General features: G+C 46.2%; 1 protein-coding gene across 2 annotated transcripts in view; it reads left to right on the top strand.

Annotated features, from left to right (window-relative positions):
* Window positions 1–6,033: 6,033 nt before the first annotated feature.
* PEBP4 (phosphatidylethanolamine binding protein 4) overlaps window positions 6,034–23,936 on the top strand; it is a 96,781-nt gene continuing 78,878 nt past the window's right edge. The window contains exons 1-3 of one of the 2 annotated variants that reach the window (XM_083880386.1): window positions 6,034–6,073; window positions 14,508–14,641; window positions 16,972–17,104. In XM_083880386.1, the coding sequence (XP_083736512.1) occupies window positions 14,514–14,641; window positions 16,972–17,104 (261 nt within the window). In that variant the 5' untranslated portion in view covers window positions 6,034–6,073; window positions 14,508–14,513. Of the gene's footprint in view, window positions 6,096–14,507; window positions 14,642–16,971; window positions 17,105–23,936 lie in introns of both variants that reach the window. The other variant, XM_083880387.1, reaches the window with a different exon arrangement.

Here is a 23,936-nt window from a genome sequence, read left to right as displayed (position 1 = left end):
ACCCCAAAAACCCAAAATACCCCAAAACCCCCAAAACCAAACAACCAAAACACAGCAGAAGATGCTGACCAGGGTGAGAAATGGGAAGAATATTTTTTCTCCTGGAAAATGAAACTCCCCTGCAGCCTCGAGGCCTGGAAATAACATTTCTGCACAAGTTGGAAGGTGATTTTAGGTGATTTTAGGAACTGCCCACCCTGAGGGTCCTTCATGGGAAGGTCCCAGATGAGGATCCTGCTCAGGGATGGAAAGGAGGTCCCAGGTGAGTCTGACTGACCAAAAACACCCCAGGATGGGAATTAAAAAATAAAGAGAGGCTGGTGAACTCTGGATCCGGGTGAGTCAATGGGAACCAGGGAAACCTCCCCAGGCCACGGAAAGGATCCACCAGCCTGAGTCAGCGGTGACTCCGTGGGAAAGGAGGGAAGGGATGGGATCATGGGGCAGGAGGAGCCCCTGGGGCTGCTCTGGGGCTGTTCCCCTTTGGCCCCTGGAGCTGCTCTGGAGCTGCTCTGGGGCTGTTCCCTTTGGCTGCAGGAGCTGCTCTGGGGCTGCTCTGGGGCTGCTCCCCTTTGGCCCCTGGAGCTGCTCTGGGGCTGTTCCCCTTTGGCCCCTGGAGCTGCTGGAGCTGCTCTGGGGCTGTTCCCTTTGGCTGCAGGAGGAGCCCCTGGAGCTGCTCTGGGGCTGTTCCCTTTGGCTGCAGGAGCCCCTGGAGCTGCTCTGGGGCTGTTCCCTTTGGCCCCTGGGGCTGCTCTGGGGCTGTTCCCCTTTGGCCCCTGGAGCTGCTCTGGGGCTGTTCCCTTTGGCCCCTGGAGCTGCTCTGGGGCTGTTCCCTTTGGCCCCTGGGGCTGCTCTGGGGCTGTTCCCTTTGGCCCCTGGGGCTGCTCTGGGGCTGTTCCCTTTGGCTGCAGGAGCCCCTGGAGCTGCTCTGGGGCTGTTCCCCTTTGGCCCCTGGAGCTGCTGGAGCTGCTCTGGGGCTGTTCCCTTTGGCCCCTGGAGCTGCTCTGGGGCTGTTCCCTTTGGCCCCTGGAGCTGCTCTGGGGCTGTTCCCTTTGGCCCCTGGAGCTGCTCTGGGGCTGTTCCCTTTGGCCCCTGGGGCTGCTCTGGGGCTGTTCCCTTTGGCCCCTGGAGCTGCTCTGGGGCTGTTCCCTTTGGCTGCAGGTGCTGCTGGAGCTGCTCTGGGGCTGTTCCCTTTGGCTGCAGGTGCTGCTGGAGCTGGTCCCGATGGGCACGATAAGGGCAGGAACGTGCGGCTCAGCACACACAGAGCTCTTGGCTTCTCTCTCCTCCACCCCGAGTGATGCCAGAGGGGCTCTCCTGAACCTCTGGGATGTTCTGTCCTTCCTCTGCTCCCACCTGACTCAGGGAGATTTAATTTGGGGGCAGACATGGAGCTCCTGCCTCTCTGTTCCCCACCCCGAGTGATGCCAGAGGGGCTCCCCAGCACCTTTGGAATGTTCTGTCCTCCTTTTGCTCCCACCTGGCTCAGGGGGATTTTTTTCCCCACTTAATTTGGGGTACACACGGGGCCAGCCCAGCTCTTGGCCTCCCTCTCCTCCACCCTGAGTGATGCCAGAGGGGTTCTCCAGCACCTCTGAGATGTTTTGTCCTCCCTTTGCTCCTGCCTGGCTCAGGGGAGATTTTGGGGTCCCCTTCAGAGCCAGGGCACCAAAGGGCTGTGAAAAAACACCTGGGCAGGAAAAGGGGGGCCTGGCTGGTTGTTTTGGGGTCCCCAGGCTGATTTCTGTCACTTTTTTTTTCTGTCTCTGTGGCCCTGCTGGTGTGAGGAACTGAAAAAAGGGGAGATTTTGGGGTCCCCTTCAGAGCCAGGGCACCAAAGGGGCTGTGAAATACCCCAGCCAGGAAAAGGGGGACCTGGGTGGTTGTTTTGGGGTCCCCAGGCTGATTTCTCACTTTTTTCTGTCTCTGTGGCCCTGCTGGTGTGAGAAACTGTAAAAAGGAGAGATTTTGGGGTCCACTTCAGAACCAGGGCACCAAAGGATTGCAAAAACCCATCTGAGCAGGAGAGAAACTGGGAAATATTTGGAAAAAATGTTCAAACTAAAGGGTTTCCCCTAAATATGAGAAATTCCCTCACCTTTTTCCAGCCCCCAAAGTGTTTTTTTGGGGATTTTGAGGGGGTTCCCAGGAAAGCAGCACCACCAGGACTGAGCTGTGAGCTCGTTAAAGCTCCACCTGCCCCTGCTGCAAACCAATAAAAGCCATTTAGGGAAGGGTTAAGCCAGTTCAGGGTGATTTGGGAGCCTGTTGATGCAAAGGTTAATCTGGTATCAAGTGCGGGATTTGAACCAATTTAACTCTTCCAGCTCCAGGTTTTTCCCTGGAGGATTTTAGGAAATGTTCTTTTATCCCAGGCTTGGGAAAGAGGGAGAAAACAAACCTGGGGCTGAATTTGAAACGCTGCTATTTATAATTTATAATTTATAATTTATAATTTATAATTTATAATTTATAATTTATAATTTATAATTTATAATTTATAATTATTTACAGCCTGTCCCTGCCAGGCTGGGATTCCACACAGTGCCCAGCTGGAAACAGGGGTGGGCATTTTAATTATTATTAATTAATTATTATTATTAAAATTATTAAAATTTTCTAATTATTAAATTATAAAATCTAAATTATTAAAAAATTAATTATTAAAATTATTTATTAATTCTAAATTATTAAAAAAATCTGGATATTGATCTAATACCAATATCCAGCTCTGACAGACAAAGACTCTCTATAACAGTTTAAAGTTAGAAAGTGAATGTTTATTACACACCACAATTTACAGATGGTCACAGGGAGGTTTTTATGTACAGGAATATTGAATACCCAAAACACAAATGTATATTCATAACTCTGGTACATCTTATTCTTCGTTTTGTATGGTAATTAGCCCAAAAAAGTCATTAAGAATGAGTAGTTTGTTCTTTGAAATGGGTTGATGGTCTTTTTTATGGGGTGGGGTCCCAAAATGATGAAGAAAGGTGGGTTTTCCTCTCTTTGACTTTTTAACTTTTAGTGTTATGTGACAACTCAATCCTGTTTTTTCAGGACTGTTTGATTTATGATTGTATTGTATTCATGGAGTCTATTGATCCAGGACTCTTTGATTTATGATTGTGTTGTATTCATGGGGTCTATTGATTATTCAGGATGCAAAAGCCTCGTTTGACGGGTTCCATGATTTATCAGTTCCTTCAATGATTTATCAGTTCCTTCCATGATTTATCAGTTCCTTCCATGATTTATCAGTTCCTTCAGTGATTTATCAGTTCCTTCTATGATTTATCAGTTCCTTCAATGATTTATCAGTTCCTTCCATGATTTATCAGTTCCTTCTGTGATTTATCAGTTCCTTCTATGATTTATCAGTTCCATCCATGATTTATCAGTTCCTTCAGTGATTTATCAGTTCCTTCAATGATTTATCAGTTCCTTCCATGATTTATCAGTTCCTTCTATGATTTATCAGTTCCATCCATGATTTATCAGTTCCATCCATGATTTATCAGTTCCTTCCGTGATTTATCAGTTCCTTCTATGATTTATCAGTTCCTTCCCTGATTTATCAGTTCCTTCCATGATTTATCAGTTCCTTCAGTGATTTATCAGTTCCTTCAATGATTTATCAGTTCCTTCAGTGATTTATCAGTTCCTTCTGTGATTTATCAGTTCCTTCAATGATTTATCAGTTCCTTCAGTGATTTATCAGTTCCTTCCATGATTTATCAGTTCCTTCCATGATTTATCAGTTCCTTCTGTGATTTATCAGTTCCTTCTATGATTTATCAGTTCCTTTCATGATTTATCAGTTCCTTCCATGATTTATCAGTTCCTTCTATGATTTTTTTTCAGTTCCTTCAATCTGGCTTCTATTAACAAAAGGGAAATTTAGCTACTTTACCTCAGCAATATTTATTTTAACAATAAATAAATAAATAAATAAATAAATAAATTCTTTTAACTCAGTGTTTCACCAGTCCATCCCAGCTCAGCCTCAAATAAATAAATAAAAATAAATAAATAAATAAAAATAATTAAATAAATTCTTCTAACTCAGTGCTTCACCAGTCCATCCCAGCTCAGCCTCAAATACATAAATAAATTTTAAAAAATTAAAAAATAATAAATAAATAAATAAATAAATTCTTTTAACTCAGTGCTTCATCAGTCCATCTCAGCTCAGCCTCAAATAAATAAATAAATAAATAAATAAATAAATAAATAAATAAATTCTTCTAAGTCAGTGCTTCACCAGCCCATCCCAGCTCAGCCTCAAATAAATAAAAAATGAATTAAAAAAAAAGAATTAATTCCTCTAACTCAGTGCTTCACTACTCCATCCCAGCTCAGCCTCAAATAAATAAAATAAAAATAAATAAAATTAATAAATAAATAAATTAATAAATTCTTCTAAGTCAGTGCTTCACCAGTCCATCCCAGCTCAGCCTCAAATAAATAAAAAAATAAATTTAAAATAATAAATAAATAAATAAATAAATAAATAAATTCTTCTAACTCAATGCTTCACCAGCTGAGCCTCGTGGGACCAGAGCTGAGCCTGAGCTGAGTCAGAGCAGAGGATGCTCCTTCCTCTCATCCCAACTCCTCATTATCCCTCTGCCCCAGGGCTTTCCCACGAGTCTCATCCCGCCTGGGCCGTGGGACCTGCCGGAGGTGTTTGTTTGTATTTCTCTGTCACCTCTGCAGGGCTGCAATCACAATTAAAGCCTCCACCAGGCACGGGGCAGAGATTTAGCTCCTTTTTTTTTTTGTGCCCTGGGAGGAGTGAGAGGGAAATAAAGAAGTGGAAACGCTTCCAGTGCTCAGTTCCCTGAGGTTGGCAGAGGTCACAGCTCAGGGTTTCTCAATGTTTTCCCCTCTCCAGGCGGCTGCTGGCGCGTGTCGGTGTTGCAGCAATTCCCGGTGCCTTTTTTCCCTCCTCGTCTGCAGGAACCGAGAGTGTTTTAATGCAGGAATTCAAAGGAATTCCAGCCAGGAATTTCCAGAGGGTGAAATTCAGCCCTCGGTGGGGATGGAGGGGTGGGAAGGGGGTTAGATGGGGCAGCAGCAATTCCTGGTGCCTTTTTTCCCTGCTCCAGGAGGCAGGAGTGTTTTAATGCAGGAATTCAAAGGAATTCCAGCCAGGAATTTCCAGAGGGTGAAATTCAACCCTCGATGGGGCTCAGAGGGGATGAAGGGATGGGAATGGGGTTAGATGGGGCAGCAGCAATTCTTGGTGCCTTTTTTCCCTTCAGTCTCCAGGAGGCAGGAGTGTTTTAATGCAGGAATTCCAGCCAGGAATTTCCAGAGGGTGAAATTCAGCCCTCGGTGGGGCTCAGAGGGGATGGAGGGGTGGAAATGGGGATTGGATGGGGCAGCAGCAATTCCTGTTCCCTTTTCCCCAATCTCCAGGAACCGGGAGTGTTTTAATGCAGAAATTCCAGCCAGGAATTTCCAGAGCAGCTCCTCAATGGGGCTCAGAGGAGATGAAGGGATGGGAATGGGATTGGACGGAGACAGCAGCAATTCCTGTTCCCTTTTTCCCCATCTCCAGGAGCCAGGAGTGTTTTAATGCAGGAATTCCAGCCAGGAATTTCCAGAGGGTGAAATTCAGCCCTCGATGGGGATGGGAATGGGATTGGATGGGGCAGCAGCAATTCCTGTTCCCTTTTCCCCCATCTCCAGGAACCGGGAGTGTTTTAAAGCAGAAATTCCAGCCAGGAATTTCCAGAGCAGCTCCTCAATGGGGCTCAGCGGGTCTGGAGCGATGGGAAGGGGACTGGATGGGGCAGCAGCTGGAGAGGAGCGGCCCGGGCCGGGCCGGGCCGGGTTTGATGCTGCCAAAGCTGCGGAGCCGCTGCCGGAGGAGGAGAAGGAGGAGAAGGAGGAGAAGGAGAAGGAGGAGGAGGAGGAGAAGCGGCTCCCGCGCCGCTCTGCGCTGCCTTGTGACTGCGAAATGAATGTGCTTAATATAGAGCGGGTGAAAACATTGGGCCCGAAATAGAAACCCTTCCCCAGAAAGCGCCGCAGCCCCGGCGGGAGGAGCGGTCACAAGGTACCTGCCCAGGCCCCGCCAGGTGCGCTCAAACCCCGCCCCGGCCCCAAGGTCACCCCGGCCCCTCCCCGGGGCTGCGGATTCTCCCCAAAACACAATGTGCCAGAGGGGTTCAGGGATTGGGGTTTGGGGTGGGGTAAAGGGGTCCCCAAATCCTGTGATCCCATGGATACTGCAGGGAAATGGGATTGGATAAAATGGGGTTGGGGTGGGGTAAAGGGGTCCCCAAGTTCTGTGATCCCACGGGTGCTGCAGGGGAATGGGATTGGATAAAATGGGGTTGGGGTGGGGTAAAGGGGTCCCCAAGTTCTGTGATCCCATGGATACTGCAGGGAAATGGGATTGGATAAAATGGGGTTGGGGTGGGGTAAAGGGGTCCCCAAATCCTGTGATCCCATGGATACTGCAGGGAAATGGGATTGGATAAAATGGGGTTGGGGTGGGGTAAAGGGGTCCCCAAGTTCTGTGATCCCACGGGGGCTGCAGGGGATGGGATTGGATAAAATGGGCTTGGGATAATTCCTGCTCGTGCTGCTGCTGGGGGTGAGCTTTGGGGTGGGAAGGGAGGGAATAGGGCGGCTCTGCTCTTTTCCCTGGAAAATCTTGGATATTCCTCTTCTCCTGATTGCTGCTGGAACAGCCAGAGGGGCTGGGGGTGACTCCAGGGAAGGACAACGTGCCTGAGGAGTTCAGGGATTGGGATTGGGATTGGGTAAAGTGGGATTTGGTGGCTGTTTCCCAAATTATGTGATCCCCACGGGTGCTGCAGGGGGTGGGATTGGATAAAATGGGGTTGGGATAATTCCTGCTTGTGTTGCTGCTGGGGATGAGCTTTGGGGTGGGAAGGGAGGGAATAGGGTGGCTCTGCTCTTTTCCCTGGAAAATCTTGGATATTCCCCTTCTCCTGATTGCTGCTGGAATCCCCAGAGGGGCTGGGGGTGACTCCAGGGAAGGTTTTAGGGGTCTCAGGGAAGGTTTTGGATTCCTCCTGTCAGGAATCTCTGCAGGAATTGAGGCACTGCCAACCCCAAAGGCAAAATCCATCGTGGATCCTTTCCCTGGTCCCACAGAAATCCCTGCTCAGAGGCTCAGGTGGGTCCAAACCCCCTTTTTTGGGGGGGCTCTGACCATCCCCTGTGGTCACTCCTGACCTTCCCAGCTCTGCTGGTGACGGGATTTAATCCAGGCCAGGAAAATGGGCCAGGAGGGGGTGAGAGAGTTCAGGGCTGGAGCTTTGGCAGGTATAAAGGGAAAAGGCAGAAATCCTTCCCCTGGTAATCTCAGGCTGCCCCAGGGATCTGCACTGGCCTTTAAAGCTCTGCTGTTCCAGCCTGGGGCTCACAGGGGAGATAAATTCAACCCCCTCACTCCAAATTTTGCTCCAGCATCTCATTCATTCTGGAAAAAAACTAAAAAAAAAAATCCAGGCTCAGCCCTTGAACTCCTGCCCTCCCTCACTCCAAATTTTGCTCCAGTATCTTATTCATGCTGAAAAAAAAAAAAAAAAAAAAAAAAAAAAAAAAAAAAAAAACCAACCAAAAAAAATCCAAGTTAAGTTCACCCATTAAATTCCATATTGGGGTTTTTAACCTGTGACCCCAACTCAGCTCTAGACAGACCCAGAGCGACTCCCGAGCCCCATAAATCTGTCACATCCCTAAAAATCCACTTGAAAATTCCCCAAGGAGCAGAAGAAAAGGCAGAAATCCTTCCCCTGGTAATCTCAGGCTGCCCCAGGGATCTGCACTGGTCGTTTAAAGCTCTGCTGTTCCAGCCTGGGGCTCACAGGGGAGATTTGGGGAGATAAATTCAACCCCTTCACTCCAAATTTTGCTCCAGTATCTTATTAATGCTGGGAAAAAAAACCCAAAAAATTCAGGCTCAGCCCTGGAACTCCTGCCTTCTCTCACTCCAAATTTTGCTCCAGCATCTTATTAATGTTGGAGAAAAAAACCCAAATAAATCCAGGCTCAGCCCTTGAATTCCTGCCCTCCCTCATTCCAAATTTTGCTCCAGCATCTTATTCATGCTGGAAAAAAACTCAAAAAAATTCCAGGCTCATCTCTTGAATTCCTGCCCTCCCTCATTCCAAATTTTGCTCCAGCATCTTATTCATGCTGGAAAAAAACTCAAAAAAATTCCAGGCTCATCTCTTGAATTCCTGCCCTCCCTCATTCCAAATTTTGCTCCAGCATCTTATTAAGGCTGGGAAAAAAAACCCCAAATAAACCCAGGCTCACCCCTTGAGTTTCTGCCCTCCCTCACTCCAAATTTTGCTCCAGCATTTTATTATTGCTGGGAAAAAAAAAACCCAAATAAATCCAGGCTCAGCCCTTGAACTCCTGCCCTTCCTCACTCCAAATTTTGCTCCAGCATCTCATTAATGCTGGAAAAAAAAACCAAAAAAAAACAAAACAAAAAAAAATCCAGGCTCAGCCCTTGAACTCCTGCCCTCCCTCACTCCAAATTTTGCTTCAGTATCTTATTAATACTGGAAACCAAAAAAAACCACCAAAAAACCCAAAAAACCAAAAAAAACCCCCAAAAAACTCAAAAAGACAAAAAAAAAAAAAAAAAAAAACAAAAAAAACAAAACAAAACAAAACAAAACCACCAAAAAAGAAAAAGAAAAAAAGAAAAAAAAAGAAAAAAAATAAAAACAAAAAAACCCAAAAAACCAACAAACACCAACCAAAAACCAAACCAACAAACCAACAAACAAACAAACAAAAAAAAAAAAGAAAGAAAGAAAGAAAAAAAATCCCACAAAAATCCAAGTTCATCCCTTGAACTCCATATGGGATTTTTAACCCCTGACCCCAACTCAGCTCTAGACAAACCCAGAGCGATTCCCAAGCCCCATAAATCTGTCACATCCCTAAAAATCCCCTTTAAAATTCCTCAAGGAGCAGAACCAGCCCCAGAAATGCAAATTTATTTCCATGTGAGGTTTTTAATTCACAAAATTCTCGCCCAGGGGCTCAACCAGGACAAGGTGAAGGCGACCTTGGCTTGGAATTCTTGGCCTGGAAAAGGAGGAAAAAATTGAGAATAAACCATAAAAAAAAGAGATAAGAACACAGGGAGAACAGAGAAAAAAAATGTGGGTTTTATTTCCTTTTTTTTGATTCCTGGGCTGCAAAAAATTTTATTTTTATTTTTTTTTTTCCTGCAAGGTTAAAATTGAGGGAATTCCCCCATCCACAGAGACTCTGCCAAATTCTGGCTTTTGTGTTTGATATCAACAGTGTAAATATATTTTTAAAGTGATTTTTCAGCCCTGTAGGTGTTGGGGCTTTTTTTTTGGACTCTGAGGGAAACTGAGGCACAAGGGAAATATTTGGATTTTTTTCCCAAATCAGAGGAAAATCCTGGATTATTGAAGGAAGGGCTGGGATGATGCTCGTGGGGGTCTTGGTAGTGCAAAAAGTATTTTTATTGCTCAGAAATACTTTTTTAACTCTTGAAAAGGTGCATTTTTATTGCTCAGAAATACCTTTATTTAACTCATGAAAAGGAGCATTTTTATTGTTCAGAAATACTTTTTTTTACTTGCAAAAAGGAGCATTTTTATTACTCAGAAATACTTTTTTTTACTCGTGAAAAGGAGCATTTTATTGCTCAGAAATACTTTTTTTTAACTCATGAAAATGAATATTTTTATTGCTCAGAAATACTTTTTTTAACTCTTGAAAAGGAGCATTTTTATTGCTCAGAAATACTTTTTTTACTCACAAAAAGCAGATTTTTTTATTGCTCAGAAATACTTTTTTTACTCACAAAAAGCAGAATAATAAATCCTCGTTTTCCCGAGTTTGCTGAGGAAAGGTTTGAGCTTTTAACGGCTTTAATGGTGACTTAAAAATTTTAAAATTGGGAGAAAAAAAAAATAAAAATAAAAATAAATAAATAAATAAATAAATAAATAAAGAAAAATTAAATAAAAATAAATAAAACCCATAAATTCCTGGGGGATTGAGGACAACAATTATTATTATTATTATTATTATTATTATTAAGAGCTTTTTAATCTCTGATATGAACAGGAAAATCATTTTCCTCACCTTCCTCTTGATTTTCCCAGCTCTGAGAAGGTTTTTAGCACCTTTTGGAGTTGTTTCCTGGGGGAGCCAAATGCAAAAATATATTTATTTTTGTGTCTCTATTTAAATAATCTGCCCCCTAATGAATTGATGGTGGGATTGCAATAATTTTATTCCATCCATTGCCTCGTTTGGTTAATTAAATTAATTTAGTGCTGGCTACTTTAACAGATTTATTTTATTCCCAGAATATTGGGAAATATCCCTTGTGGAAACTGGGAGAGCTGAGAAAAAAAATGTTTTTACTACCAAAAAAAAAAAAAAGAAAATTAAAATCTCTTTGTTCCTCATCTCACTCTGGATTTTGTGGGAGGGAAATTCCTGGATTTCCCTGGGGTTGAACCTCAAACCCAACAGGTTCCAGAGGTTTCCTGGCAGGAAAAACGAGATTCCTGCAGCTCTGCAGGGCTGAGTCAGGACAGGGAACACCCTGGGACACCAAGAGATGCTTTTCCCCACTGCAGGATCCTGTTCCAGGGGGGAAAATGTTTATTTTCTGCTTCTCCCCAGCCAGGAGAGCTCCAGGAGAGCTCCAGGAGGATGTGGGTGGAATTCATCCATCCCTGGGGGGGTTTTCCAGGGATGTGAAGGGACAGCGAAGCTCTGGGGTCACCCTGGGCAGGGTTTGGAAGGGTTTAAACCTGGTCTGGGTTTAAAAATCTGGCCTGGATTTAGAACCTGGCCTGGATTTGGAAGCTCAGCCTGGGTTTAAAAACCTGCCCTGAGTTTAAAACCCTGGTCTGGGTTTAAAAAAACTGATTTGGGTTTAAAAACCTGTCCTGGGTTTGGAAGTCTGCCTTGGTTTGGAAGCTCAGCCTGGGTTTAAAAACCTGGTCTGGGTGTAGAAACCTGATCTGGGTTTAAAAACTTGGCCTGGGTTTAGAAATCTGCCCTGGGTTTAAAAGCCTGGGCAGGGTTTATAAGTTGGCCTCAGTTTGGAAGCCCAGCCTGGGTTTAAAAACCTGATCTGGGTTTGGAAACTTGGCCTAAGTTTAAAACCCTGTCCTGGTTTTGGAAGCCTGATTTGGGTTTAGAAACTTGGTCTGGGTTTAAAAACCTGTCCTAGGTTTGGAAGCCTGGTCTGGGTTTAAAAAAACTGATTTGGATTTAAAAACCTGTCCTGGGTTTAAAAACCTGTCCTAGGTTTGGAAGCCTGCCTTGGTGAGCATCCCTGGGAGATCCCCCTGCACTTTTCCCATTGACAAACCCTTTTTTGGGATGATTTGTGAGAGGTCTCCAGGTCTCACTGATTTGGGCTCTTCAAAGGGGGTTTGAAAAAACCCAAATCCCTGTTCTTAGTTCATCCCATTTGGGGAACCTCTGCAAAGGGGTCACCCCAAAAATAAAACCACTTTAAAGGGTCTGGAAAAGATCCTGAGCCACACCTGGGGACCACAGAGCTGCTGGAGCCCCTCTGGGAGAGCTGGGAATGTTCACCTGGAGCAGGGAAAGGATCCAGGGAGAGCCCAGAGCCCCTGGAGAGGGGCTGGGGACAAGGGATGGAGGGACAGGACACAGGGAGTGGATCCCACTGGGAAAGGGGAGATTTTATGGGATATTGGGAAGGAATTCCTGGCTGGGATGGAATTCCCAGATTTGCTGTGGCTGCCCCTGGATCCCTGGAATGCCCAAGGCCAGGTTGGATCACCCTGATCCATGGAAAGCCCCACGGTGGGACTGGATGGGCTTTGAGGTCCCTCCAACCCAAACCATTCCAGGATTCCATGTGCAGGTTTAGATGGGATTTTGGGAAGAAATATTGGGAGAGGGGCTGGGCTGGAATTCCCAGATTTGCTGTGGCTGCCCCTGGATCCCTGGAATGTCCAAGGCCAGGCTGGGATAACCTGGGACAGTGGGATTGTCCCTGCCCATGGCAGGGGTGACACTCGATGGGATTTCACATTTTTCCATCCCAAACCATTCCAAGTTTAACCAGGAGCTCCTCACCCACCTCTCCTTTTCTCCTTTAACCCCTTTTATTAAACTCCCATCCACATCCCATTTCTCCAAAGAAATTCCTGCCTTTCCCACCATCCCCTGACCAAATTTCTGGGCATTTTCTGCTCACCAACAACTTCACCCTGTACTGGGAGACCCCAAATTTCCAATTCCAATCCCAAATGACCCCGGGAAGGTGCAAACCCCACTCTGGCCTGACTCAGGCGTTCCTGGGGAAATCCTGACTCACCTAAACCCCATTTAATTTTAATTACGGGCTGTGCCATTTGGGCAGCGTGGGAACCGGAGCCATTAAAGCCCCTAAAAACTCCCCATCATTCCCAATCTATTAATGTTTGTAGTTAGTTAAACCCGGCGCCTCTTTTTCTCTCTGCTCGTGTTCTCCGAGCGTGCAGCTACAGATTCCAATTATATAATGATCCCTCTCGTGTGCTGGTGTAATCTCTGTTCCCATCTCACACTGGGCTTTTTTTTAAAAAATTAAATTTTTATTTTATTTTATTCTATTTTATTATTATTTTATTGTATATTTTATTTTTATTTTATATTTTTTTATATTTTTTTATTTTATTTTTTATTTTATTTATTTTTATTTTATTTTATATTATATTTTATATTTTATATTTTATATTTTATATTTTATATTTTATATTTTATATTTTATATTTTATATTTATTTTCTATTTTAATTTTTTATTTTATTTTTTATTTTTGTATTTTATTTTATTTTATTTACTTTGTTTTTTATTTTATTCCGCGTGTGCATCTCTCTCTCTTCTTGGAGCCGATTTTACCCCGAGCTCCTCATCCCCCCACCCCGAAAAATGACGGGGGAATTAAAGTTGTGCTCTCATCATTTTTAATTAACCCCATCAGAGCTGCAGGCGCGGCCGGGCGGGGGTTGGGCAGGACCCGGGGACCGTTTTTTTGGGTCGGTTAAAGGGAGGCAGTTTTTTTTTTAAGGGGAGTTGGTTAAAAAAAAAAATCCGTTAGCAGATTTCACCCTTTAAAGGAGGGGTTTGCTCCAACTACTTTTCCCTGGAGGGGTTTGACTTTGGTTCCCAGTTCTTGTGTCCCTTTTCCTGCCAAGGGAAAACCATCTCCAGGGCAACCCCAACCCTCCAGCCTCTGCCTCGGAGCTGCTCCACCGGCCCCGGGACATCGGTAAGTGGCCCTTGGTGGCCCTTGGTGGCCCCTGATAAATGGCTGGTGGCCCTTGGTGGCCCTCAGTAAGTGGCTGGTGGCCTTTGGTGGCCTTTGGTGGCCCCCGGTCAATGGCTGGTGGCCCTTGGTGGCCCTTGGTGGCCCTCAGTAAGTGGCTGGTGGCCCTTGGTGGCCCTTGGTAGCCCCCAGTAAGTGGCTGGTGGCCCTTGGTGGCCCCCAGTAAGTGGCTGGTGGCCCTTGGTGGCCCTTGGTGGCCCCCAGTAAGTGGCTGGTGGCCCTTGGTGGCCCTTGGTGGTCCCCAGTAAGTGGCTGGTGGCCCTTGGTGGCCCCTGGTAAATGGCTGGTGGCCCTTGGTGGCCCCAGTAAATGGCTGGTGGCCCCTGGTGGCCCCTGGGACCACCTGGAGGTGAGGACAAGGGAGGGTGAGGGACCCAACCCCACCGTGTCCCCTTGTCCCCTCTCCTCCAGGCTTTGTGTCCCCATCAAGGGGTAGTTCAGGTCATCAAAGGTGCTGCTCCTCTTTGTCGTGGGTTGGGGACGTGTCCTGGTGTCCTGGCAGGGTCGTGTGTCCTTGGGGATGGATCACAACTGATCCTGGTCCTGATTTTTTGTCGTATTTGGGAGAGCAGCACGTGGGGATGGGGATTGTCCTGATCCTGATTTTCCATCGTGTTCCAGCATGTGGAGATGGGGATTGTCCTGATCCCGATTTTCCATCGTGTTCCAGCACGTGGAGATGGGGATTGTCCTGATCCCGATTTTCCGTCGTGTTCCAGCAAGTGGAGATGGGGATTGTCCTGATCCCGATTTTCCGTCGTGTTCCAGCACGTGGGGATGGGGATTGTCCTGATCCCGATTTTCTGTCGTATTCCAGCAAGTGGAGATGGGGATTGTGTCCCCTCTCAGAGCTGGATTTGGAGCCTGGTGTCCCCAGAATTGCCGTGGTGTCACCACTTGGGGACAATTTCTGGTGCCACATGGAGGGAGGATGAAGCATCAGGGTCCTCTGAGCTGTGGGGTCAATTTGGGGTTTTCCTGGCAAAGGGGAGAAGAGCAGCAGGAGGTGACTCAGTTCTGGAATAAACGGGATTAAAGTTGTGGAGCTGGAGGGGGAAATGATGGGCAGTGATGGGGATGCTCTGCCTGGAGCTGAGCTGTGGGTGATGGGTGTCCCATATGGCTGACCCTGGCTGTCCCCGTGTCCCCAGGGCAGGATGAAGGTTCTGGGGACTCTGCTGGTGGCCGTGGCGCTGCTCCTGCTCCTGCCCAGCGCCTGGGGCAGCGAGGCCTCCCACACCTGCGTCTTCCAGACCCTCAGCGAGCCCGACCACAAATTCTGCAGGTCAGTGACACTCCCTGTCCCCTGGCCAGGGTGGCCTCTGTCCCCTGTCCAGCATGTCCCCTGCCCAGCCTGGACATTCCCTTTGTGTCCCCTGTCTAAGCTGGCCTCTTGTCCCCTGCCCAGTCTGTCCTCTCTCCCCTGCCTGGCCTGGCCTGTGTCCCCTGCCTGGCCTGTCCCCTGTCCGGCCTGTCCCCTGGCCAGTGTGGCCTCTGTCCCCCTGCCCAGCATGTCCCCTGCCTGGCCTAGCTTGTGTCCTCTGCCCGGCTTGTCCCATGTCCCCTGCCCAGCCTGGCCTCTTGTCCCCTGCATGGTCTGGCCAGCCTGTCACTATCCCGGCCTGTCCCCCTGTCCCCTGCCCATCCTGTCCCCTGCCCATCCTGTCCCCTGCCCAGACTGGCCTGTCCCCTGTCCCCTGCCAAGCCTGGCCATTTCCTTTTTGTCCCCTGCCCAGCCTGTCCCCTGTCCCCTGCCAGCCTGGACATTCCGTTTGTGTCCCCTTGCCTGGCCTGGCCTCTGCCCCCTGGCCAGCCTGGCCATTCACTTTGTGTCCCATGTCCCCTGCCCAGCCTGTCCCCTGCCCAGCCTGTCCTCTGTCCCCTGTCCCCTGCCCATCCTGTCCCCTGCCCGGACTGGCCTGTGTCCCTTGTCCCCTGCCCAGCCTGGCCATTCCCTTTGTGTCCCCTGCCCATCCAGGCCGGTTCCCCTGCCCAGCCTGTGTCCCCGTGTCCCCTGCCCAGCCTGTGTCCCCGTGTCCCCTGCCCAGCCTGTGTCCCTTGTCCCCTGCCCAGCCTGGCCATTCCCTTTGTGTCACCTCCTGGCCCAGCTCATTCCAGTGTCCCCTCAGCCAGGGCTGTAAATATTGACTGTTTTCCTCCTTTTTTCCCCACCTTTTCCCGGGAATCTGGGATGTCTCTGGGCACCTGGAGTTACTCCCTGTCCTGCTGTGCAGAGGTTTGGGAAGTGACTTTTGTAGGATCAGAGATGACGGAAGTTTTCCATGGAAAACTTCAGAGGAATGAGGCTGTTTTTCCATGGAATCCTGGAATGGTTTGGGTGGGAAGGGGCCCTAAAACCCAACAACTCCAACCCCAACACCTCCCACCATCCCAGGGTGATCCAGCCTGGCCTTGGGCTCTTCCAGGAATCCAGGGGCAGCCACAGCAAATCTGGGAATTCCAGCCCAGCCCCTCCCCACCATCCCAGGCAGGAATTCCTCCCCAAAATCCTCTGAAGAACATTCAAATTCCCATTTCTCTTGTGACAGCAAGCTGACCCTGAACTTCCCTCATCCCCATCATTCCCAACCTCATTTTTCTCCTTTTCCCCTTTTTCCAGAGGGGAACTGGAAGTCATTTCCATCCTCCCAGGCAGGAACTCCTTCCCAAAATCCACTAAAGAACATTTAAATTCCCATTTCTCCTTATGACAAGCTTCCCTCATCCCCCAACATCCCCAACCTCACCTGGCACCAATTCCCAAATTTCTCTCATTTTTCCCTTTTTCTGTAGGGAAATTGGAAGTCAATTCCACCCTCAAATCAGGAATTCCTTCCCAAAATCCTCCAAAAACCATTGAAATTCCCGTTTCTCCTTTTGACACTGATCACATCCCAACCTTCCCTCATCCCCCAACATTCCCACCTCATTTCTCTCCTTTTCCCCATTTTCCAGAGGAGAATTTGAAGTAATTTCCACACTTGAAGCAGGAATTCTTCCCCAAAATCCATTGAAGACCATTTAAATTCCTTTTTCTCCTTGTGACAGCGATCACACCCCAACCTTCCCTCATCCTCCAACATCCCCAACCCCATTTCTCTCCTTTTCCTCTTTTCCCAGAGGGGAATTGAAACTCATTTCCACCATCCCAGGCAGGAATTCCTTCCCAAAATCCTCCAAAAAACATTCAAATTCCCATTTCTCCTTGTGACACCAATCACACCCCAACCTTCCCTCATCCCCATCATCTCCAACCTCATTTTTCTCTTTTTCCCCTTTTCCCAGAGGAGAACTAGAAGTCATTTCCACCCTCAAATCAGGAATCCTTTCCCAAAATCCGCTGAAGAACATTCAAATTCCCATTTCTCCTTGTGACAACGAGCTTCCCTCATCCACCAACATCCCCAACCTCATTTTTCTCCCTGTTCCCTTTTTCCAGAGCAAAATTGGAAGTCAATTCCACCATCCCAGGCAGAAATCCCTTCCCAAAATCCACTAAAGAACACTGAAATTCCCATTTCTCCTTGTGACAACGAGCTTCCCTCGTTCCCCAACATCCCCAACCTCACCTGGCACCGATTCTCATCTCATTTTTCTCCTTTTCCCCTTTCCCAGAGGAGAACTGGAGGTGATTTACCCCGAGGTGGGCGACGTGAGCTGCTCCTACATCCCCAAGTGCCAGGGCTACCGCCAGAAGCTGAGCCAGGAGTGGGGCAAACCCCGCGTGCGCTTCCCCTGGGCCAAAAAGGTGAGAATTCTCATTTTTCCTGCGTCACGATGGGTTTGGAAAGTATTTTTTCCTATTTTTTTTTATGTTGGTTTGAAGGTTTGGTTCGGAGGTTGAGGTGTGGAGAAATGGAGTTGAGGTTTTTGGTGGATTTTGGGGTTTATTTTTATTTTTTTTCTGTATGTTGTGGTTGTTAAATCGTCTTTTTTTCATATTCAGGATTTTTTTTTACTACATTGAAATTGCTTTTGTATTTTTGTATTTTCTGTATTTTTGTGTTTTCTGTATTTTTGTGTTTTCTGTATTTTTTTGTGTGTTTCTGGGTTGTTTTTTTTTTTGTGTGTGTGTGTGTTTCTGTATTTTTTGTATTTTCTGGGGGGTTTTCTGTGTTTCTGTATTTTTTGTATTTCTGTATTTTTTTAGCATTTCTGTATTTTTTGTATTTTCTGTATTTTTGTATTTTCTGTATTTTTTGTATTTCTGTATTTTTGTATTTTCTGTATTTTTTGTGTTTTCTGTATTTTTTTATTTTCTGTTTTTTTTTAAAATCAAGTTTTCAAATCCATCTTGGCCTCTGGTCGGGCTCTGGGAATCTCTTGTTGGATTCCCAATGGAATTTTGGGAATTCCTGATGGAATTTGGGATCTGGGGGGGCGCTGCAGTTCCCTCCAGTCACCACCAGGTGGCAGCATTGAACCGCCCGAGCTCCAGCACCGCCGGGACTGGGAGAAACTGGGAAAAACTGGGAAAAACTGGGAAAAACTGGGAAAAACTGGGAAAAACTGGGAGAATTGGGAGCTCCAGGCACTGCTGGAGGTGCCTCGGGCACAGGGAGGGGACAATAAATGCGATATTTCAGTGGAAACCCCGCGCTGTTCTCCCAAAACCATCCCAAGCTGCAGCATCATCTCTCAACCTTCCCCAAAATCCCAATAAAATCCCAATAAAATCCCAATAAAATCCTCTCTGACACCCCCAAAACGACCCTATGCCGGTAATTTCTATAATTCCCGTGCCCAGCTCCAGCTCTGGGAGGTGATAAGGGAAGTCTCTTCCCCCTGCGGATCACATGGGTGGAAGGAGAACTTTCCCTCCAAAAAAATTATAAAAAAATAAATAAAAATCCTCCTTCCTGGCAGAAACTGCTGCGCACAGACCCATCCCTGGATTTCCAGGAGTTTGAAGTTTTCCTAGAGATGTGGGCAGTTGGTTTTTTTTAGTTTTTTGGAGTTTTTTTCCCTTTTAATTTTAATCCTGGAAAGCAGAGAAGGGAAAAAAGCACAGACACATCTCTGGCTTTCCAGGAGTTTGAAGTTTTCCCAGGGATGTGGGCAGTTGGTTATTTTCTTTTTCTTTTTCCTTTTTTTTTTTTTTGTTTGTTTGTTTGTGGGTTTTTGTTTGTTTGTTTGTTTTGTTTTTGTTTTTTGGGGGTTTTTTTTGTGGTTTTTTTTTTTTTGGGGGGGGGGGGTTGTTGTTTTTTTTTTTTTTTTTCCCATTTTAATTTTAATCCTGGAAAGCAGAGAAGGGAAAAAAGGGGGGGGACGACTCAGTGCAGGGATGGATTTTGGGGATAAGAGCCAGACCCTTCCAAAAAATCCACAAAAAAAAAAAAAAAAAAGCAGGGGAAGGGAATTGGCTGAGCTGGACTGGATGGGGATTTTCCCTTTTAATTTTAATCCTGGAAATCAGAGAAGGGAAAAAGGGGGGGACTTTGTGCGGGGATGGAGCCGCTGCCGTGGGAAGGATTTTTGGGGATAAGAGCCAGACCCTTCCAAAATCCAAAAAAAAAAACCAAAAAAAACCCCAAAAACCCCCCAAAAAAACCAAAACCAAAAACAAAAAAAACCCACCAAAAAACAAAAAACAAAAAACAAAAAAAAAAAAAAAACCAACCAAAAAAAACCCCAAAAAGACAAAACAAAACAAAACAAAACAAAACAAAACCAAAAACAAAAACAAAACCAAAAAAACATAAAAACCAGGGAAAAGGAATTGGCTGAGCTGGATTTTTCCCTTCCCGAGGCGCCGTTTTTCCCTCCTTGAGGCTCAGGCGGTATTTGAGGACACGGAGCCCTCGCTGCTGCCGGGGATTGGGGTGGGTTTGATTTCTGGGTTTACCCCAAAAATGCTGTGCACAGCTGGGAATGGTCCAGCTGCGGGTAAAAACCGGGGTTGGTTTTGGGAAGGGCCTGGGTGGACTTAAAGCCCTTAGAGAGAAATTCTGAGTTTCATCAGGTTTGGGGTTTGGGGTTATTTTTGGGGGGTTTTTGTTTGTTTGTGGGGTTTTTTGTTGGTTGGTTGGGGATTTTTAAAAACTATATATGGGAATATATATATTATATATGTATATAAATTATATATATATAATATAAAAAATACGATATATAATAATTATATATTTTATATAATAGATAATATCCGTATTAATTATATATATTTAAATATATATTTAATATAATATATAAAATATATATTCCCATATATTAAAACATATATACTGTATATATATAAAATATATTATATATTATACTTTATATACATTATATAATATATATAATAATTATATATTATATATTATATATATTTTATATATATTCCCATATATTTAAAAAATATATACTGTGTATATATATATAAAAATATATATTATATATTATACATTATATACATTATATAATATGTATTATATATAATAATTATATATTATATATAATATATATTAATTATATTAAATATATTTATTATAATGTATAATATATATATATTCCCATATATTTAAAAAAATGTATACTGTATATATATTATATATAGAAAATATATTATATATTATACATAATATAATATATATTATATATAATATAAAATATAATATATAATATATAATATATAATATATAATATAGCATATAATATAATATATTAATTATATATTTAAAAATATATTTAATATGATATATATTATATATATTCCCATATATTTTAAAAAATGTATACTGTATATATATAATATATATATATAATATTATATATTATACATTATATACATTATATTATATATAAATACAATATTTAATATTTTATATATGAGAACAATTTTCTTACTCCTGAACCTCTAAGGCTGCTCTGGCATAATAATATTTTTTCCCTCACCCTAAACTGAGTGGGAACAAGAGCTGAAGCACAAGACTTGTTTTTATGCTTTATTAGTTGTATTTCTACACCAAACAAACTCGATTATTCCTAATTTATTCCCAAAAAATTGGCAAAAATCTCCCCAATGGGATTCTCCAGCTCAGTGATCCTGCCTGGGGTGGCTGAAGGGGCTGGAGACGCTTTTTCCCATCCAAATCTCAGAAAAAAAAAAAAAAAATCTCGGGGTTTGAGGATGCAAAACTTGTGTAGGAAGTGTCGGCTCTCTGTGGAACACTTTGTCTCTTCAAGAAAAACAAGCACCGAAAAAGCCAAATGCGGAGTGTTTGTTTTTCTCTCTAGAAATATTTATCACTTTCCTGAAGGGTTGGGGGGGAATGGGAGGATTCCCGTCCTCGTCCCAGATATTTGGGATGGGTTTGGGGTCACTTTTCCCTCCCTGCAGCTCCTCAGGGAAGGGAGAGTCGATAATTTGGGGTGAAGGGGCTGAAATTTGGGTGGCATCTTGCAAATCTGAGCTCTGCTGGCAGCAAAGCCTGGCCTGGGGGATTTCAACGCATCATTTTAGGGTGGATTTGAATATTTTGTGATGTTTAAACACTGAGCTTTGTCAAGCATCATTTTACTGCCCAAAAAAACCCCCATTTTGGGGCAGTTTTTAGTGCACCTGTTGTGTGTGGAGGGGCATCTCTGTGAGCAACAGGCTCAGGGGAAGGAGCCAGGGATGCTCTGCCAGGGGCAGGAGAGGGGCCATGGATGGATTGGATTCCCTGGAAAACCTTTAAATGCTCTGTCCTGATGGGCAGAGAGCTGGGAATAGCTGGAGAGCAACCCTGGGGTGTTCAGGGTGTTTGATCCATGGGAAACACAGCCCTGGGATGTTCAGGATGCTGAATCCATGGGAGATGTGATCCTGGGATGTTCAGGGGGTTTGATCCATGGGACATCAGCCCTTGAATATTCAGGGTGTTCAATCCATGGGAGATCAGCCCTCGGATGCTCAGGATGCTGAATCCACAGGAGTTACAGCCCTGGGATGTTCAGGGGGTTTGATCCATGGGAAATGCAGCCCTGGGATGTTCAGGATGCTGAATCCATGGGAGATGTTGGTCCTGGGATGTTCAGACCACAGGAGATCAAGCCCTGGGATGTTCAGGGTGTTTGATCCATGGGAGGTTAGTGCTGGGATGTTCAGGATGTTCAGTCCATGGGAGATCAGCCCTGGGATGTCCAGGGTGTTTGATCCATGGGAAATGCAGCCCTGGGATTTTTAGGATGTTCAGTCCATGGGAGATGCAGCCCTGGGATGTTCGGGATGCTGAATCCATGGGAGATGTGATTCTGGGATGTTCAGGGTGTTTGATCCATGGGAGATCAGCCCTGGGATGTTCTCAGGGTGTTCAGTCCCTGGGAGATCAGCCCTGGGATGTTTGAGATGTTCAATCCATGGGAAACACTGCCCTGGGATATTCAGGATGCTGAATCCATGGGAGATGTGATTCTGGGGTGTTCAGGGGGTTTGATCCATGGGAGATCAGCCCTGGGATGTTCAGGATGCTGAATCCATGGGAGATGTTGGTCCTGGGATGTTCAGACCACAGGAGATCAGCCCTGGGATGTTCTCAGGGTGTTCAGTCCATGGAAGATCAACCCTGGGATGTTCAGGGTGTCTGATCCATGAGAAATGCAGCCCTGGCATGCTTGGGATGTTCAATCCATGGGAGATGTGATCCTAGGATGTTCAGACCACAGGAGATAAAGCTCTGGGATGTTTGATCCATGGGAGATCAGCCCTGGGATGTTCAGGATGCTGAATCCATGGGAGATGTGATTCTGGGATATTCAGACCACAGGAGATGAAGCTCTGGGATGTTCAGTCCATAGGAGATCATCCCTGGCAAGTGCAGGGTGTTCAGTCCATGGGAAATGCAGCCCTGACATGTTTGGGATGCTCCATCCATGGGAGATCATCCCTGGGATGTGCAGGGTGTTCAATCCATGGGAAATGCGGCCTTGGCATGTTTAGGATGCTCCATCCATGGGAGATCAACCCTGGGATATTCAGGATGCTGAATCCATGGGAGATCATCCCTGGAATGTTCAATCCTCACTGGAAAACTCCCCTGAGCACATCCCAACCCCTCTTTGGGTCCCACTGCAAAGACCCGACCTCAAAACCCCAAACAGCCACAAAACCCCTTCCCCAAACCCCCAAACAAGGAGCTGCTGAGGGCCCTTTCCCCTCCCAGTCCAGGAGAAAACATCTGCAACGACGGGAATCGCATCCTCCCCTCGTCCTGCCTCGATATTGCTTCGCTCAGGCAAAAAAATAAATTGGAAAAGAAAATTGGCCCGTGGCACCAATTTTGGGGCGGTTTGCGGATTGTGCAGCGAAGCAAAGCCCCCGACGGTGATGGATCGCTGCATTAACCCAAACCCTCGTGCCCTGATTCCCTTTTATTACCACTCGTGGCGGGCGGACAGAAAAACAGATTAGGCCGGGGATCAAATCGATGGGAACTTTATTTACTGGCCTTTGAAAAACATATTTCTGGGGTTTATAAAAACATACGGCAGATGCCAGGGATGGGCCTTGTCTGCTTGTTAAAAAGTAATTTACCTGCGCTGGAGCCGCCACATTTTACCTGCTCCCCTCCAGATTTGTTTTCATCCCAAAGGTTTGATGACTTCCTTAGAGGCTTCTTTGGGCCGTGCTGACATTTTTTTTAGGATAGGGGAAGGAATTGGGGGTTTTTTCCCCCAAAAAAATGTAGAAATAAAATGGTTTTTCTCAGGGTTTCTACGCCAAACTCAACTTTTTAAAAGTTGTTTTTGCGAGCGGCCGATTTGCCCATTCCTGAGGTCAAATCCTTCCTGCCGCCCCACAGTTCTGTGGGATAAATGGATTTATAAAGGGAAATGGGGATGGGGAGGGAGCTGGAAAAGCTCCCCGAGCTGTGTGAGCCATGGGGTGAGACCCTCAGGGGTGGCTTTGAGCTTCACTCAGAAGCTTTTTGTGCCCAAAGCTGTGAGCAGCTACCAGGGGTGCTGCTGGAGAGGTCCTGGGAATCAGAGCTCAGGGAGGGAAGAGCAGGAGAAGGAGCTTCTCCCAAAAATCCGAAGAAAGTCCACTCTGGTTCTTTTCCCTGATTCTCCCCCTTTTGTGAAGAGCTTGGTGGCCTGGCTGGGGACAGGGGTGATTGAGGACAGGGCTGGCTGGGGACAGGGCTGAAGAGGACAGGGCTGGGGACAAGCCTGGCTGGGGACAGGGGTGGTTGGGGACAGGGGTGGATGGGGACACTGTTTGGGGACAGGGGTGGCTGGGGACAGGGCAGGTTAGGGACAGTGATTGGGGACAGGGCTGGTTGGGGACAAGCCTGGTTGGGGACAGGACAGGGCTGGCTGGGGACAGGGACTGGCTGAGGACAGGGCTGGTTGGGGACAGAGCAGGTTGGGGACAGGGCTGGATGAGGACAGGGCTGGCTGGGGACAAGCTTGGCTGGGGACAGGACTGGTTGGGGACAAGCCTGGCTGGGGACAGGGGTGGCTGGGGACAGGTCTGGGGACAGGACAGTCCTGTCTGGGAACAGGGGCTGGTTTGGGGACACTGATTGGTGACAGGGCTGGGGACAGGACAGGACTGGCTGGGGACACTGTTTGGGGACAGTCCTGGCTGGGGACAAACCTGGCTGGGGACAGGGCTA

This window comes from Zosterops lateralis (assembly GCF_965231275.1).
Source record: "Zosterops lateralis genome assembly, chromosome: 30".
Lineage (NCBI taxonomy): Eukaryota > Metazoa > Chordata > Aves > Passeriformes > Zosteropidae > Zosterops > Zosterops lateralis.
The sequence above is the reverse complement of the archived record's forward strand: the minus strand, read 5'-3'. Positions and strand labels throughout refer to the sequence as shown.